This window comes from Paramormyrops kingsleyae, chromosome 13 (genome assembly GCF_048594095.1).
Source record: "Paramormyrops kingsleyae isolate MSU_618 chromosome 13, PKINGS_0.4, whole genome shotgun sequence".
NCBI lineage: Eukaryota > Metazoa > Chordata > Actinopteri > Osteoglossiformes > Mormyridae > Paramormyrops > Paramormyrops kingsleyae.
This window is the reverse complement of record NC_132809.1, coordinates 18,137,685-18,156,221: the sequence shown is the minus strand read 5'-3', so window position 1 is coordinate 18,156,221 and position 18,537 is coordinate 18,137,685. Positions and strand designations below refer to the sequence as shown.

At 46.8% G+C, this 18,537-nt stretch overlaps 1 protein-coding gene across 5 annotated transcripts in view; it reads left to right on the top strand.

The window, feature by feature from the left end:
- The window catches only part of LOC111846825 (immunoglobulin superfamily DCC subclass member 3-like), a 37,153-nt gene extending 23,796 nt beyond the window's left edge, over window positions 1-13,357 (top strand). For 3 of the 5 annotated variants that reach the window (XM_023817451.2, XM_023817453.2, XM_023817454.2), the window contains 8 exons: window positions 1,339-1,504; window positions 4,320-4,567; window positions 5,294-5,458; window positions 5,718-5,906; window positions 6,110-6,214; window positions 6,300-6,435; window positions 6,722-6,929; window positions 7,776-13,357. In XM_023817451.2, the coding sequence (XP_023673219.2) occupies window positions 1,339-1,504; window positions 4,320-4,567; window positions 5,294-5,458; window positions 5,718-5,906; window positions 6,110-6,214; window positions 6,300-6,435; window positions 6,722-6,929; window positions 7,776-7,928 (1,370 nt within the window). In that variant the 3' untranslated portion in view covers window positions 7,929-13,357. The remainder of the gene's footprint in view (window positions 1-1,338; window positions 1,505-4,319; window positions 4,568-5,293; window positions 5,459-5,717; window positions 5,907-6,109; window positions 6,215-6,299; window positions 6,436-6,721; window positions 6,930-7,775) is intronic. The other 2 variants (XR_002838960.2, XM_023817452.2) reach the window with 2 other exon arrangements.
- The last annotated feature ends 5,180 nt before the right edge of the window (window positions 13,358-18,537 follow it).

Sequence of the window (18,537 nt, the reverse complement as noted above, 5' to 3'; positions counted from 1 at the left end):
AAACCAGTAGAGAGGGGGTGCAGTGGCCTTAAGAATTGGGCGTGCAGTTGCCGGAGCCCAGTGCGGCCATCCATGCTACAGGCCGGCGAGGCACAGAGAAGGTGTCGTCGTTATGACGATGGTTATCGCCGCACTAATTGAAATGGGGATCGTAAATTTCCATCAGAATGAAAGACTGTCCGCCAGAGCGGCAGCAGAGTATCGGATTACCCAGAGCTCCTCTGGCAGCCAGCTCCCAGCGGCCCGTAACAGAGTGTGGCTCGGACAAAGCCGTGATTCATGCTGAAGTAGGGGACGGCTAATCCCCCCCCAAACATTAACCCGCGTAACCTCTTCCCCCTCCATCTCCACCAAATGTTTACGCTCCACATCCTGAAAGGATTCTCCATCTCTTTCTCTCTCCCTTTTCCCCCTCTAATGGATCCCTCCCTTCCCCCCCGTCTCTCTCTGTTGTGTGAACTTGGTGATGATCAAGGTCTAGTGTTAAAAGTATCATGGTGGATGCCATTTCTGACTTTTGTGGGTCTGTGCGCATTTTATTTTTTAGTTTTATTCTTGTTTATGTTAATAGATTTTAAAAGTCTCTCCCTATCTCTCTCCCACTCTCCCTCTCTCTCTGGTGTGGCCGTGCAATGCCATTAACCCTATTTCTCCACACTTCCTAACACATTAAGTAGATGTCCCTCTCCATATTGCCCCTCTGCACACCCTGCTTACAGTTCCATGGTTATGCATTCCCGCTCTGCTGCCTGCCTGCCTGCGCCCTTAGTGGCAGGTACAGGATAGTCCACAGCACAGGGAACTTTGTCCACTGGCCTGTCAATCGCAGGTCCTGAGCCCAAGAGAGGATTTTTTTTTCCACGTGGGTCATTTAAACCAAAACTGCACAGGCAGGTAGGTAGACAAAAGCCACATGGGATAAAAGTGTGAGCAAGCAAATTGGTGAAAAGAGCAGTAACATTTCAAAAAAGAGTGACATTAGACATGGCATTTTTCAGTTTTGCTTGCATTATGCCTGTGAATTTTCCAACCAGTGAGATGCCCCTTAGCTTGGCTGGGGATCCCTGACTGCAGACCTGTGAATCCAGCTATGGCAGTGAGCTCTCTGCCTTTGATTACTGGTTTCCTGAACATTCTGACAGTTCACATGATCAGCTTCTGACACTGATTTGGTGGAAATAGATTGCCGATCCTGGACAGCTGACTGCAAAAAAGAATCTGTAATTCAAGTAAAGTGTGATTGCAGATCCCGGGTGATGGATTTGGACTGGAAGGGCTGAGGGATGCCACTGGCCCATGCGCCCAGCCTGATCCCCTTGTCCTCTGTGCTCCCCCCAGCCCCCGCCAAGTTTGTCCAGCCGCCACAGTCCATTGCCCGGCCTGTGGGCACCACGGCTGTCTTTACCTGCCTGGCCCAGGGCGAGCCCTTGCCCCAGCTCACATGGCTGAAGAACGGGCAGATTCTGGAGCCAGGGGGACACGTCAAACTCAGGAACAACAACAGGTGAGCGCCGGGCTGTTTGTATGGCCTCTTCACAGTCACTCCATCTGCAGTTGCCCAGGGCGGCTCTAGCAGGGCAGGCTTGTGGGGAACCAGCTTGTTAGAAAGGTGTCCGATGGTGTCCAGTGACAGCGCCAGGCGCACTAACCTTCGGTGTGACCCCTCATTCTGCTGCCAGTGTTTGTTGCTAAAAGTTGCTGAAGTGGAGGAAATGGCACTTTGTGTGTGTGTGTGTGTGTGTGTGTGCGCGCGCGTCCGTGTGCGTGTCTGTGTGTGTGTTTGTGTGTGTGTGTCTGTCTGTCTGTGTGTGCGTGTGTGTGTCCGTGTGTGTATGTGTCTGTGTGTGTGTGTGCCTCTGTCTCTTTTGCTCTTTCTCTTTCGCTCTCTTTTTGTCTCTGTCTCTTGCTGTCACACTGTTTCTCTGTCTTTCTGTCTCTGTTGCTCTCTCTGTCACTCTCTCTCTCTGTTTCTCTCTCTCTTTCTGTCTCTCACTCTCTCTCTCTCTCTCTCTGCTCTGGTTTCTCAGCTGAAGCTCACTGACCCAGCACCTTATGTGCATGTAAACCTATTTTCCTGGTGAAGGAGGTCAGACATGGGAGTGTTTTCAAGGGCTGTTTTTCATTGATGGAGTGAGGGAATAGACTGATTGTGGGATGCCCTGTGACATCTTTTACAGTAATCCTCATCACGCCTGCCTGTTTTTATCCTGTATTGTTTGCTTGTATTATTATCTGAATTGCTCGTGCTGTAATCCTGTTCACGCATGCCAGAGCACAAAATGGCAACCAGCCAGGAGCGACGTAATGTGTGTATAGTGGTCATGAGGTCTGGGATATTATTGTTTCCCTGATGTGGATTCAGGGAGCCAATCAGCTGCGGAATAAAGGCAGCCTTGTAATCGCAGGAGGATGGAGCCAAGGCAAAACTGGATATGAGATGATGTTTTCACGGGGACTTCTGGAGAACTAGGATGGAAGGCCTCTATAGGGTCTCTGGTGGACTGCAGTGCAAGGTGGAGTTTCCATGGGAGTCTGGAGAAGTGTGGTGTAAGGTGGAGTCTCCGTGGGGACTCTGGAGGAGTGTGGTGTAAGGTGGAGTCTCCACGGGGACTCTGGAGGAGTGTGGTGTAAGGTGGAGTCTCCACAGAGACTCTGGAGGAGTGTGGTGTAAGGTGGTATCTGTGGGGACAGGGGCAGCCTGGTGGGGAAACTGGGGACAGGGGCAGCCTGGATGAGATAAAATCAGTGAGTGTGCTGGAAGCATTTTGGTCAGTTAAATAGCTGTGTATAATTGCGTAAGAATGTTTTCCTTATGCACAGGTGAATGGAAATGTGATAAGTATTTGTTTTGTAGGTTGATGTTTGTATTCTAAATGTGATGTTTTGATTATGAAGGCCCAGATGAACCAGAGCTGGGGGGGGGGGCTTCAGGCTGACAGAGGGGGAGGCAGAGAAGCTGACAGATGGTGGAGGGATGCAGTTTTTAGAGCATGCAGCGGCACGTCAAAGAGACCTGCGAACTGCGCCTCACTGAGCCACCTTACAGCAGCAGTCTCTTTGCATTCTGGTCCCCATAAGGGAAAACTCAATTTAATAAAGATCTGTGACTGCAATGAATAAACTAAAAATGCAGTAACTCAACGTGTGTGTGTGTGTGTGTGTGTGTGTGTGTGTGTGTGTGTGTGATGGCAAGAGGAGGCAGTCAGGACCTCATCGATAGATTTCTGCAAATTCAGCACATCTACCAGCATTGACCTTCCAGAGACCGCTCTGGTGTTAGGGCTTGATCAGGTGGATTGATTGTGCCAGTCATATAATCATATGCACACCCATGAGAGCGAAGGCATCATTTACAAATCAGCCTGCATATGTACCCATGTAAACAAGCACACTTTTAGTGCGAGTTTTACCCACAGCCATTATCCACCACAAACACACACAAACACCCACATGCGCACACACACAGATGCAGACACGCACCTACACACACCAGACTAATTTCTTATGGGTTTAGCACCTTTTAAAGTTTCCATAACATCCGCCCTTCCCCCTATGTGCTGCTCCCTTGGAGACACCCTGTAGCCTGTCCGCCCCTCCCCCTGTGTGCTGCTCCCTTGGAGACACCCTGTAGCCTGTCCGCTCTTCCCCCTGTGTGCTGCTCCCTTGGAGACGCCCTGTAGCCTGTCCGCTCATCCCCCTGTGTGCCGCTCCCTTGGAGACACCCTGTAGCTTGTCCGCTCATCCCCCTGTGTGCCGCTCCCTTGGAGACACCCTGTAGCCTGTCCGCCCCTCCCCCTGTGTGCCGCTCCCTTGGAGACACCCTGTAGCCTGTCCGCCCCTCCCCCTGTGTTTCTGAAACCTGGTGGCAGTTATGGTCAGTTTGCGGCTTTCACACCTTCAGCCAACATGGAGACATGCAGCACCTCATTCTGGCTGGAATATGCTGCGGTAGCAGCGGGTCTGAAAGATATGATGGAAGCACATGTGTTAGGGGGGGCTCTATATCAATGGACTCAATCAGTCATTTCTACAGATAAGCGAAGATCTGGTTCCCCTTGTCTGCTTCGCTTTAATATTACTTTTGTTTTGTTTTTGGCGGTATTGGATTGCGTGCATCTCTCTGACGGTGCTTCCTCAGTCAACCCACGATCGAACGAGTCAAACGCTGTCAATGTACAGCGAACATTTAGGGGATGTTTGTCATCTGTCAAGCCGAGACAAACACATGGCTGCCTCCCATCTGCCCATGTAGATGTATTTTTAAGACGTCCTGCTTTTTCTCTAACCCCACCCCCTCACCCTGGCCCCACCCCCTCCAGCACGCTCACCATCTACAGCATTGGCCAGGCGGACGAGGCCATGTACCAGTGCATCGCTGAGAACAGCGCCGGTTCAGACCAGGCTAGTGCGCACCTTGCCGTGCTGTGGGCCGACGGCCTGCCGGGGGCGCCCCGGGGCGTGCAGGCCCAGGCCCTCTCCCCCACGGCCATCCGGGTGTCCTGGAGGGAGCCAAGCCAGGTCACACAGGACATCATCGGCTACGTGCTTCACATCCGCAAGACAGCAGGTCGTGTGAACTCTCCAGCCGTCCTCTTTGGTCCCACCCCGTTCAGCTCGACTCGCTCACGGTTATTTACATTTGTTCATCCGACTAAGACTTTAGTACGAAGCAGAGGGCAAGCGAGCCTGACTGTACATTAGTCGGTCAGGTACGGATACTACTAGGCTGAACCTCCAGTGGGGAGGGGAGGGACAGGCAAGATATCTGTGTGAGGACAGGATTTAAACAGCATTTACAACCAGATTGTAGACCAGTCGTCCAGGAGTCTCTGATTGGATAGAGCACTGATTCAGAGTATAAGACCCATGTCAGGGTTGTTTCTACCGGAAGAGCGAAGGCTCGGCCAACACCTTGAGCTCTTGTGTTCCAGCACTGTCGGCTGGATAATGAACGGCAGTGATTCCCAATCCGGCCTTTGGGGACCCACAGTCGGTACGTGTTTTTGCTCTGTCCAGGCTCCCTGGGAGCTGGGAGGGAGCAAAAACATGCACTGTATGTTGTTAACCCTGAAGAACAGCTTTGGGGGCTGAGCAGAAGGAGAGGCTTTAATTATGCCCCCCCTCCCCGGCACCGGGCCAGAGGTGCAGGCAGACAGAGCAGTGGGTCTGAGATGGGGTCAGAGGTCATCCCCTGTCTCATCCCCTGTATATGGATGACGGGAATGATGTCTTTGTGGTTTAACAGTAAGTCGTCCCCCCCCCCCCCCCATTTCCCACGCCTTCACGCTCATAGACTCGCTGGACATGGAGTACCAGGAGGCCGTGGGAAAGAGCATGCTGCAGCAGGTGCTCAGCGACCTGCAGCCCTCCACCAGCTACACCTTTTACGTGAAGGCCTACACCTCCCGGGGGGCCAGCAAGCCCTCAGACACAGCCGTGGAGAGCACACTGGGGGAAGGTGAGTCTGCCGGCACTGCCCAGGGTTGCGGGTTCGAATCCCACCTCTGTCTGGGATAGGCTCCAGACCGCCTTTACATCCCTGGCTAGGATGAGTGGTTGGATGTTTGCATGGATGTTGCTCAAACTCTGCTGTGTTCTAAATAAAATGTGAAGAACATCCTCAGCTGTCGAGCGTACAGACCCAGAGAGGGGGCCGGGCGCCTTGTGCCGCACAGTGACTGAAGCCCGGCCCCCCTGGGCTGGCTTTGCCCTTGCAGTGCCGGCGCCCCCATCGCTGCACACGAGGGTGGTGGAAGGGAGCACGGTGCAGGCTGTGTGGGAGCCATCGGGCAAGATGGGCCAACCCCAGGGATTCAAGCTCTTCTACCGCAGGCTGCCCTCGGCCACCTTCACGGGGCCTCTGACTTTCGGCCGCAACATCACACAGTGCAATATCACACAGCTGGGTGAGTGGAGGGGGGGCGGGTGAGGGGAGCCGCCAGAAATAGCGAAGGCCATGCACACCATCACCAACTATCTAATCAAAGCGCAAGCATGTTCTGGCATTCAAATTTCATGGGCAATATTTGCTGTTATTAAAATGAACACAGGGGGCGCTGGACTTGAGTTTGTTTGCGGCCCTGTAAAACAGCCCCTTTTGTCCCCACAGAGCCGGCCTTTGTGTACGAGCTGAAGCTGCTGGCTTTCAACCAGCACGGCGACGGCAACGCCACCATGCGCTTCGTCTCCCTCAAGGAGGCCGTGGAGAAGTCAGGTGACTCCAGGGATCATGTGACCATGCGGCATTCCAGTCTGTTCCACACCTATTTGCTCATCTTTCATGTTTTGTGTGTCCCTAGTGCTAGACCCCCCGTGTGACTGCTTGAAGGACGAGCAGAGCAAGGCTTCCACCACCGGCATCATCGTCGGGATCCATATCGGTGTCACCTGCATCATTTTCTGCGTGCTCTTCCTCATGTTCGGTTACAGGGGGAGGTACAGTGTTTTTTTCACCCCCCTGGGGGTCATATTCACATGTTATTAACTGTTGGCATCATCCCCAGAGCAGTGATATTCAAAAGGAAGCCCAACTGCCAAAAACCGAAGTTCTTATTTATGTATAAAACCATGCATTATTACTATGTGGTTCCTGGCTCTGGTCTGTTTTCCATTGGTGGTTCCTGGTCTGAGATGGATTGAACACCCATGTCCTTCATTTCTGGTGCATTTGACAGCAGCTTTGACTTCACTCCATTCATATAGCACATATATCGCGTTGCAGGTTGATGATGTGCAAGACCATGCAGGAGCAGCTGGCCACGCCCCCAGAGGTTCGCAGTGACGCCCTGGAGCCTCCCACGTACCACGGCAGCCTGTCCCTGAATGGGGCAGTCCCAGAACCCAACGGGGCCATTCCAGACAAGACAGGCATGGACAGTAATGAGCTGGGGAGAGTCTTCCCCAGGGACTCGCTAAATCAGACACACATGGTGAGTGGGGGGTGCATCTGGGGGAATGGACAAAGGGCCTGCTGTTCGTCTTAGGATCGCTCTCGTTTGATCTTCTGTTGGCATTTTTATAGTCCATTGTCATTGTCTTTGTCAATCATCGATAGTATCACCATTTTAATAGCTAGGCACAGTGACGGCACTGCACTGGGTTTTGGTCATCCTCTGTCATCTTTGGTCATCCTTGGTCATCCTCTGTCATCCTTGGCCATCTTTGGTCATCCTCTGTCATCCTTGGCCATCTTTGGTCATCCTTGGTCATCCTCTGTTATCTTTGGTCATCCTCTGTCATCTTTGGTCATCCTTGGTCATCCTCGGTCATCCTTGGTCATCCTCTGTCATCCTCAGTCATCCTTGGTCATCTTTGGTCATCTTGTAGCATGTCCATAATGATTTATCACTAGCCCCATGCCCTTAGATTTGTCCATTAATGGATCCCAGAGAGCCTGCAAGTAGGATCTAGAATGCTGAGTTTGATGGTTTCGCTTGTATACTTTGCCCGTTAGGGGAACAGACCCCTTAATGTGTGCCTGGCATTTAACGCTGTTGTCCCGCATCTCTGTCCTGCCTTCTGGCAAACCCCCACGCCCAAAACCTACCGCTGTCAAAGCTCTGAGATAATGAATCCTAAAGTCTTATAGCATATCCATCTCCCTCAAAAAATGCTCATGTGTTGACCTTTGGCCTTTCCCATCCATCTAAAAGAACCCTCATCAACAGGGTTCTTTAAAGCACCACCTGTTACTAAGGTGACTGTGACGAGCTGCAGGAGATCTCAGGAGCCTCAGACGCTGGTCTTTCTGTACGCTGTGGCATCTGTGTTCACAGATGGCGGGCGCACAAGTGTCACACACTCCGGATGAAACGCAGATCTCTATGCTGCCGTTGGAGGATTTCAGCCTGGCCGAGGAGAGTGAGAGCAAATTCGGAGAGTCCCTGGAGGAGGCCAGTGATCCGTACGGCCAACCGGAAGAGGGGTGACGGGGTCTGTTTGTGACACTGCCACACCAAATGCTGCACCTCTGTTGGGACTGTTCTCAGGTCAACGTACACGTTTTTTCCAGCGTTTTCTTTCACTGTTAGTAAATACTGTTGGATGCAGTTCAGGTTCTTCCCAAAGGCCCCGGTTCTGTGCGTTATGGTGTCCTTTGAGCGCTAGCTAGTGGAAGAAGGTACAGTGGTACCTCGGTTCTCAAACTTTATCCGTTTCGGACTCCGGATCGAATCCTAAAAAGTTCGAGTTCTGATCGAATTTTTCCCATAAGAAATAATGGAAAACCAATTGATTGGTTCCCGGCCCCCCAAAATTACACCTAAATGTTTTTTTGTTTTTTTTAAGCATTTAAACACAAAATGAACAGGATAAAACAAGAAGAGCATTTTTTTCTTAATGGCTCTCAAAACGATAAAGATCTTATCACAACATTACCCCTGTCCTGCCCCGATCGTCCGCTCCTTCCGTGTGCCACACCCCCTCGTTAACCTCGTGTGGGATCCCCATGTTATCAGCTGTTTCTGGTTGTTGTCATTAGTCATTAGTTGTATTAAGTCCGCGTTTCAGTTTGTTTCCCCAGTCCGGTCATTGGGTGTGTTCGACTTGTTTACAGCGCTGGCTTAAAGCAACGCATTCTGATCCTGACGCAATGCATTAGGGTTAGATGCATTGCGACCTCTCACCCGGCTGCACAAACTGGAACCGCCTCCGTGACGACACACCTTTGCCCTTATTGGCTGAAGAGTTTAGTTACATGCATGACGTTAGTATCCCAGGCAGTTCCGATGCGTAATCTGCTATTCCTCCCGAAATATCACGTAAAGCAGTGAGAATTGGTTTTCAGTTAATTTACCTGGTAAAATAAAGTTTAAATAAATTACATAAATGCTCTAATAGTACACGTAAGGTAGTGGATTATTTATTGTTAGTTACTGTAATGTTGCGCTGCTTTATTTGGTTAATCGTCCAGTCTGTGAAGAAGGCATTCAAGTAAGAATTGCCAATATTTCGCTGGTACTTGTGACTAGTGACAAGGTGTATTGCAACAGCAATAAAGGGTTTCATCAATCAATCAATCAATCAATCATTGTAGTATGACTCATTTCCTGGCGCATACAATTTATATTAGGTCAGCCAGTTCACGGTTCGACTTCTGATATTCAGATCGAGTTCTAGGTCAAACTGGTTTGTTCGACTTTCAAGAAATTCGAGTTCTAGTGAGTTCGAGAACCGAGGTACCACTGTATTCCGTTTTCTGTTTGACAGGCTGTCAGTAGCAGAGATCAAGCACCTCTCTGTCTCACCTAAACAATGTCATGAGACTAAGTTAACAAAGGCCTTCTTACAGGGATTTTGTGTGTATGTGTGTATACATATATATACATACACACACACACATTTTCTTGTATATTTTCATATGTATTCTCAGGACTTTTTGGTTTTGTTGTATTGATGGTTTTCTTTTGTTGGCCTCCGTGCAGGTTAATGAGGACGCAGTGTAGACCTACCTCAGCCAGAAGGAATGTTTGGTGGGAGGCTTTTCCCGTCTTCCCACATATTCTGTTAGGCATCATAGTTCAGAGAAAAAAAGCAAACGCATTCAGCGCACTACCTCACACTTCTAGAAACACGCACTCGCTTGTTCACCGAAGCAAGGGGAAAAAAGAATCCAACGTAAAGCACTTCCAAACACTGAACTTAACATTCTACCTCAAGACAATGTTGCAGTTGTCGTTTTCGCTGTTCTTATTATTGTTGTTGTTGTTGTTCTGACTTGTCGTCGTCGTCACTATTACACCTCTACTTCTGCGGTGAGGCCCAGTCACTTTGGGCACCAGGCTCAGAAGCAACAAATCATGTTTGAGGACAGTATTTTGTAGATGGGCCCTTTTCTTGCATTTTTTTTTTTTAGTTAACAGATCATTTTAATTTAATTCTCTTTAAGTTTAGTTCTGGCTTCTTTTTTGAGTTACATTTGAGTTTGGTTGCTTCTAATCACTACAAAAAAATTGCAAGCAGTTATAAGACATGGTTAAAATGGTATAAATCAATTGTTAAAAAACACTGCTAAACAGTATCCTGGAATACACATAGTCCGGGTATTTACGGATGTGTGTATAGCCCTTTTCTGACAGGATTTCTTTTACCTAGGGAGGTTTGGTATGTCGTATGTGGAAAACTTAGTAACCATTCAAGCTCCATTTTTCACGTATAAATGCTGTTTCCGCCTTACAAAAAAGAGGCATGCCTTTATAGATTTATTACCGTGATGACAATTCAGACAGGACTACTATTACCAAAAAAGCTCCTCCTTCGCTAAAATACAGAATGTAATTCGCTCCTGAATTTTTCCTCTGGAGGCTTGTAATACTTACAGACATAGCAGATACAGACTGGATTGAAATTATGGACCTAGTCAGTAATTGCTTCAATTACAGTATATCCCCAGGTAGAGCTAATCCTGTCCGAATTGCGCTTATGAAGCGTGTGTCAAAGGCTGCAATATGTTTGTACGCAGAGGAGGGGGTTTGAAGCACACATTTATTTTTGATTTCCCAATGAGCAACAGTTGTGTCTTTGAGAGGTGGATCATGGGAAATGTAGTTATTGTCCATCCCTTTGCATATATGCAGACATACTGTCACATGTAGACAACGAAACAGACAGGTGCATATGCACGCAGATGTGATCAGCCACAGGAACACACAAACGCGCGCCCACACACTTCCGGCATGTAGAGAAACCATGCTGTGTTAACCTACCTCAGCTTAATGCCCGTGTTACCAGGTGAGTGATTCAGGAAAACATCTCAAACTATTATTTATGCATTTACTCCAAAATGTGAATGTGAAGATGTGTCTGTTCAAGACCAAACAATTTGTGAAGTGCAGTTATATTTTCGCTGTTTCCATATTTAGCTTGAATATGAATGTATAATTGATTTTTTGTTTATTATTGTTATTATGCCTGTGGTGTTTCTGATCTGCCTTGGGTAACTGGTGCCGGGTTATTAAAAATTACACAGCAGAATGTCCACCTTTTTCCCAGCATGGTAAATAAGGCACAAAGACTGTGTGATTTCAGCTTTTCTGTCTGTCTGGTTGTTGACAGAGGGATGTCTGCAACCGGCAGGGGACGTCAGTTTAGACTGAACCGCAGTGCATAGCGCTACATTGGCTCCCGTTATAATAGCTGTTCCCACTGTTTGTCCCTGAGCCGTACCCAGTCAGTTTACTCAGTGTGTCTAAATGAACTGAAATCCTTTTCTTGGGATGTAGACGAGTGAAGTGTTTGCTGTGGTCAATCCATTCATAGAGATGTTGTAGGGTGTCGATTAAAGCTGCCTATGGCTCTTGTGGCTGTTAATATGATCATATTTGGCCTATTTTTGTACAGTTGTGATGCATATTTCAGAGATTTATATATATAGATATATATATATATATTTATTTCACCACCATCTTCGTCTGGGTTACAGGAGACAGTTGCCTGTGTCACCTTCCATTCGCCATGAATTCACAGCCAGTTTTTTTCCCCCCAGTTTGCAGATCTGTCCATTATTAGCTCCAATATATCGGGGAACGTCACACACATGAAACAGAAATTTATCATCCATGTAGCAGTTGTGTGAAGACAAGGTTGATTTGTAATTTTTTACTTTTTCTGAAGTGACATATTTAAAGTACTGCATTCTCTTGTTCAGACACTGCTGTGGAACCCTCTTAATTACGAGGAGGTACTTCTCAGGCTAGAGTTACTGAATTTACTGTTTATCCCGCAAGCCTGTGGTGAAAATTTCTCCTTGAATGATGACCCTGAAGGAGCTTTGGGCTTTGCCCTCTTCCTGGCCTCCTATGAGCTGACTAACTGGGATGCAGATTTGCGTTACGAAGGAGCCACATACGTCTGTTACTGGGTAGGGGATGGAAGGAGCTTCGGGTTGAATCGAAATGAACTCTCCGTCAGCTGATTCTCTTCCTCTTTTTGTGAATGGGCTTGTTTTTGCTGTAGGTCAAGAAACTCGAGAGCAATGTGGCCTGGGGATAATCTGAGCCCTGGTTACCCATTGTATCCAGCAGGCTTCTGAGAAGTCAGTAGAACAACCTAGGAGGACAGACACACAAGTTCTGTCAAGATTACAACTCAAAAACTGCATTACAGCTTTCGGTAAAAGCTCTTCCAGCGATGACTTGCTGTCAGTCTCAGAAGTGGTGCCATGGTTATTAGAATGTTACTATGTGGCTGTGAAAGAACATTTATAGAGCTTGTCTTCTGTTGTCATGTTTTTCTGAGGACTGCTTAATTTCACACACTGTTTGGCTTAAGATGTGTGATTTGAATGGTCCTCATATATAGCTGTCTGGCTGTCTTTCTGCCAGTTTGAGTAAGTATTTATTGTTAATCTTCAATATGTATGGAGTTTCAATCAGGACTACCATAAAGTCATCTTTGAGGAGCTCAAGAAATGTAATTTGTTAAATTAACATTTTTATGACCCTAGAAAATACTCTCCCCATCCAAAGTTTCTTGATTAACGTTGAGGAGGCCTTAGGATAGTGAGTCGGCCGAATGGTACCTTATACACCTGACTGTCCGTTGAAGGCTCTGCAGGATTACAGTACATACAGGTCAACTTTAACTATGGTAAGCCTAAATAATAGGCTAATGTCACAGAATAACCCTGTCACCATCCCACCCTGGTCAGATTCTTCTCAAAGCAGCTCTTCCTCTGGCTTTGTGTGACTGCCGCACTGTTGTGTGGAGGGTGTCTGGGGGGTCAGTCTGTGTGTGACCTCCATTATTGGCTTTACGAAGGGGGCACTGAGCTCACGCATCTGCTAGGAACCAGGTTGTTTTGGAGTTACACTCCTGTGCTACAGGCTTATAGAGTGAGCAGTGAGTGGAAATCAACAGGAGATAGCATGCAGACAACAGTTTTAGCATCCAGTTCCAGAATCAGGGGCGTTGAGAACGCGGGACTTTCCAGAAGGTTTTATCAGGGTATCTGGTCTCCATAACTGTTCTTCCTGTTTCAGTATTAAGCGTGACTCAGTCGAATCCGATGATTGTTGTTGCAGTGTTTGTTGACTTGCGTGCACACATACAGGTAGCAATACTATGGTTCAGTGATTCCATGTTAATCTTTCTTTATTGTGTTTATTAGGACCTACCAAGTAACTGTCCGGTGTCCTTCCCAGTCACTGCTTCCTTTGATTAAAGGTACCATTTGTTCATGGAGTTGTCAGGCTGATCCCAGGTCAGCACAGCCTTGGTAATTTAAGTGCCACCCACATGAATCCTAATGTCTGTATATATGTATGAAAAAATAGACACTTCAAGTAGTTTGTACTGTTTTAGCATTCATGTGCAACAATAATGAAGGAAATATGAAAACAATAAACTAGCTCTAGAAATTAAAAAAATGTTTGTGTGTGTTTTTCTTTTGTTATTGTCATTGAATTTGCAAATGGCACAAACCTTGGAGGTGGGTTATGGTAGGTAGGACTTAAAAATCAGTTTGTAACTGATTAGATTGTTCTATCCCTTCCCCCGGTGTACTTTTCAGTACATTCACAAACCCTTAAAGACCGATAGGGGCTAATCAGAATCTTGCCAACCAATTTTGTTCCCCTGATTCTGGCTTTAACCCAGCCATGTCTAAATCTCGGTTGCTGCTCTCCTGAATTTCCCGAGTGAGATTTCTGAACAGCATTTCAGAACCTCTGAAATCAGATACGGTTCAGCTCCCCTCGCATCCTGTTCGGAGAGCCCCCCACCATCTGCTGCTGGAGTTCGGACTTTAAAGATTTTATCAGGGAAAAAAGACATAAAAATTGGATGTATTGCGATGGACTGGCAATACATGGATTCATGTACATTTTGAGTGCTTTGCCACAGAAGCTGTTTTGGGCTGAAAAGATGCCGTGACTATTTGTATCAGTTCTTATTTTCCCCCCTGTAACCTGTAGCTCTGTATCTCTCACATACATCTCACATATATCCTGAGGCATTTCTCTGATGCCCCCTGAAATGTTCCGCTGTACACGCCATGATGATCCGCAGAATGCCCCCGTCTGTGCATGTTTTCCGCTTTGCAAAGCTGGCAAGAGCTGCGTGCCATGCTCGTCTTTCCAGACCCCCCCCCCAAAAGCCAGGAGGCCACTAGTCCAAACCAAAGACTTCCTGCTTCAGAAACCTCTGTACCTCTAGAGAAACTCATAACTCCGTTACTGTCTGCAGAACTCAGGACAAGCAAATCCGTAAAATCCGATACCCAGCCGGAGAGCAGCTCGGCCTGGGTGTACTGGGCCTCCCGTGACACTGGTTAATTGGGGTTCAGCTGAAGGGGGGGGGGGGTCCAAATTCACGACCCTTCGGCAGGCGCCATTCGACTACTCCAGGGAGCCAAGCAGCCCAACGGGGTCAGAGGTGAGGCTGGCCGCTCGCATTCTGGCATCCTTCTGAAGTTTTTTTTTTTTTTTTTTTTTTTTTTTTAAGCAGTAATGTCTCCTCGCACATCACAGAAAATGCAAACCGCCGTCCTCTCAGTGATCCGTGGATAGATGGGCCCGGCGTGGAGAATACCCCGAGTTTAGGCTTCTACAACCCTGCAGTAGCCCCCCCCACCCTTGGCATTGGAACCCTGGATCCACGTGGCACTGATGTGAATTACCGCAGTGATGCCATCAAGCAAAATCAGCTTCTCTAGAACATTTACACGTAACAGCTGGAAATACTGTATTCCAAAGTACATTTTCTTTTTAATGTCAACACATCCTTGCCACAATGTATTTACAGAACCTAATGACTCTGAAACAACCTACTAAGTGCACTGATTTGCTGGTAGAACCTACAGCATACACAGCTTGAGAGATATGATACTATGACTAAAGAAACACAAGTAAATCAACAAAAGGCCACTGTCATTTTCATTTTTTTTAACACCCTCCCCCACCTCCACAAAACAGCATGGTACTGTTCTAACACAGCGTGTGTGGCTTATGTTTGTATTACATTGTGGGGACCAACTGTTCCCCACTATGCATTAAAAAGCTGTTGTTTTGATGACGTGGGGACTATTTTTCAGGTCCCCACAAAGACCTGTGAATACAGTCAAAAAAATAAAAATTCAAAAGTCATATTTTGTTTGGTTACTTATAGTTAAGGTTGTCCTGTTGGGAATACAGTTTTCCCCATAGAGATGAATGGAGAGTCCCCACAAAGATATAATTACAAACATGTGTGTGCATGCGTGTATGTGTGTGCACATGTTCATGCATATGCATGCATCAGGCAGACCATGGAATTACTGTTGATGCAACTTCCTCAAAATAAAAAATTGATAAAACAACCTGCTTAACTGCCCAATAACTACTTGACTGACAGCGTAGGAATAGTTTACGGTGATTGGTTTTTGCTCATGGGGGGTGCTACTTAAAAATGTTTTGAGGGCAGAATGAAAAATGATTGGTTATCTCTCTGAAGCAATCAGATTGTAGAGGAGGTGGTTTCCAGGCAGCTAGAGGTGGTGGAACAACTAATCAGATGTCTTGTGCCCACCTCCTCTACAATCTGATTGGTTGAACCAATCAGAAAAAATGAACCAATTTTTAATTCTGGCATTTTTGTGTAAGTAAAACTCCCACAAGCTTGATTTTTCCCCTGTGATGAGCACAATATAGCCTATCGCATCTTAGAAAAGATAAGCTATGCTTCAAAGTAAAGTGTAACAACAACCTTCATAGAAATGTAGTGGATTCAAAAGTACAATATTTGGCTTTCAAATGTTTCCAAAAAAAGATTGAAACAGATACTCGTAAATGTGCTTTGTTACTTTGCACACTTGTTCATTTTTTGCCCATGTCTATTTCATGTGGCGAGACCAAGTCGTACAGATCGGTGATGAAAAGTGACAGCTGTGTCAACTTATGTCCTACAAACAGACATACTCAGGCCTTGTCCGGGTCCCCGTGTCCTCGCCAAATACATCACGCTGCATGACTTCCGCCTGTAACGTTTGGGCTTTGTGTGTTAAGTACAATTGTGTTTGTTGAGGGGGTGTGAGATAGACTGATGGTGCTGTCATTGTGCTATGTATAATTCTCACGATGAGGGTCAAAGAAAAATACTGGCAAATTCCTCTAGGTGACTGGCACCATTATTTAAGGCATAACCTTTTTTTTGGGTTTTTGCCGCTAATTTTTGAGAAGCCAAACCAAAAGGGAGCAGCTCTGAGGAGACTGAGGAGGGACTGAGGAGAATGAGATGGCCTTCTTGACACCCTGCTCCCAGCTGCCTCTAGGGGGCAAGCTGTTCTGCTTCGTGTGGAAACGCCTTCCTCTCATGAAAAGAGCCATCCAAGCTGTCCCCATGGAGACCTGCCCTCTGATCTCTGCCGCTTGCCGCCTTCTGGAGAAACGGGCAAGGCTGAACAGCCGCACTGGCTGCGGTATTTATCCTTTTGATGGATTTGACTCTTGACTTCTGTTTTTGTCTCTTTCTGTCTGATTTTTTTCTTAAAGGGTACCAGCAATTCTTCAGAAACCAAAAGTGCTATAAACATGATACTTCATGTAATGACCTAACAAATGTTTTAAATTTACTTTACTAGTGTCTGGAAAAGGTCAGTAGGGATGGAATGAAGGTTAACTGAACAGGTCTTTCTTGCCTTTTCTTATAACTTCAGTAATTAAATAGGAGAAAAAGTCTTTTTCAGGATACACAGAACACACACACATGAATATATGTGTGTAATACTGTGCAAGAGTCTTAAGCAGCCAAAGAAAATTAAATGATCTTCATGTTGGTGTAAAAAGTGTTGGCTTAGCCACTTCAAAACCTCCGCAGTCACCATCTAATGCACCAATGCATTTTTTGCCTTCACCACTTGTATACCTCATAAATTGTGTTTTCTGTTGTTGTTCTGAGCTACATTTCTTTTGACTACCTAAGACTTTTGCGCAGAACCGTGTGTGTGTGTGTGTGTGTGTGTGTGTGTGTGTGTGTGTGTGTTCCTCCACGGTCATCCTAACCTGTCCAGAGCCTCCCAATCCCAGCCTGACACGCTGAGGCAGCTCTGCATCTCTCTTCCCTTTTCATTCCTGCCTGACACATATAGATGTGCCCAGAAGGTTTGCCAAGGCCAAGTCTGTAACGGAACAGAGACGTTGTCGTAACTGAAGGTATGTTGGCTCCTCTCTGCTCTTTCGGTTACAAATTCATCCTACCTTAAAATGTCCCTTACAATCAATTATTTGATCTCTGTCACCTATTGTGTAATTTAATTGAATCAGTTACTCTGAAAGCATTTTCTAGATGGACAGCATTCTGCGACTGCTATTTTGACGTTAAAGAGCCTTCTGGTGGGACTGAGACTGCATTGAAGCATGTGCTGCATTTCAGCCTATCGCATTCCAGCGTGTGCTGCATTTCAGCCTGTCGCAATCAAGCGTGTGCTGCATTTCAGCCTATCTCCATTTCAGCCTTGAGTTTTCATTCTGATGGTCAGTGAATGAGCCCTGATAGTCTCACTTAGGGAGAACAAGTGAGCAAGCAAGAACCTCAAAGAGAATGCCTGTCCCATAGTTAGCAAGAAGTTGAATTAGATCATTAGCCCCTGTGGTCCTCCTAAGCGTCATTAATGATTGGCGCTCCCCTGAGCGTGTTCTGGGGTGGAGGGCCTCTGGGATGTGACAGTCTGAGCAGTGACATTGCATCATTGCTGTGAATAGTGATTGATGCCTTTAGACACCAGCCATATAGGCCAGAGTTTGCCAGGCATTGAATAATTCAGTGATTAAAACTCTAATGCATTGAACATACACCCTTTGCCCTACTTGCCCTTGACCTGGCATCATGGTTTCTTGACATTATTAGAGCAATTGGTTGGGGGAAGGTAATAGTGTTATATTACTCTGCTCTAAACTAGGTTATTAAAATTTTGTGGAACACTGGTCAAGGAATTTCTAGTAATTCAAAACCTAGAAGAGCATCAGTTCAATTGACTCTTGGTGAATGGAAGCAAAGTAAGGTGCAATACTGCCATCTGGTGGTGCCTTTACATTTAATTTCGGTCCTCTTCCTACCTTTTCGGGCTGATTTCTGCATTTTGCTCTTTGGTTGATTGCCTGTAAGACTGCTGGAATTTATTCAACGCTGATGTTTCATATGTTTGCTTTTGAAGCTCCTGTCGATGCCTCTATCCTTCCTATGTTCCCCTTTAGGATCTTCAACGAAGTGCCTTTACTTCAAAGGTTTCTCCATTCACGTCTTTCACTACGCGTTCTTTTGAATACATTCACTGCTAATTGTATCCACCCCGGATCTTTCTCCCATGAATCGCAGTGTATCAGGAACCCCTTAGTAAATGGTGCAGAGAAGGTGAAGGGAAGAGTCACTTCTGTTTATAGACATGATTTATTGGTAGTGATTTTCTCCAGACAGGTGTGTGGCGAGCAATAAATGACCCCCCTCCTGTCACTTCATTCTAGCTCCTCAGTCTGAGCCCCCCGCTTCACACAGTCTCAGCCCACAGCACAACCTAAAATTCTCTCTTCAGGTGTCACACTGCAGTCCGTTCCTATTCCTGCTGTGTCC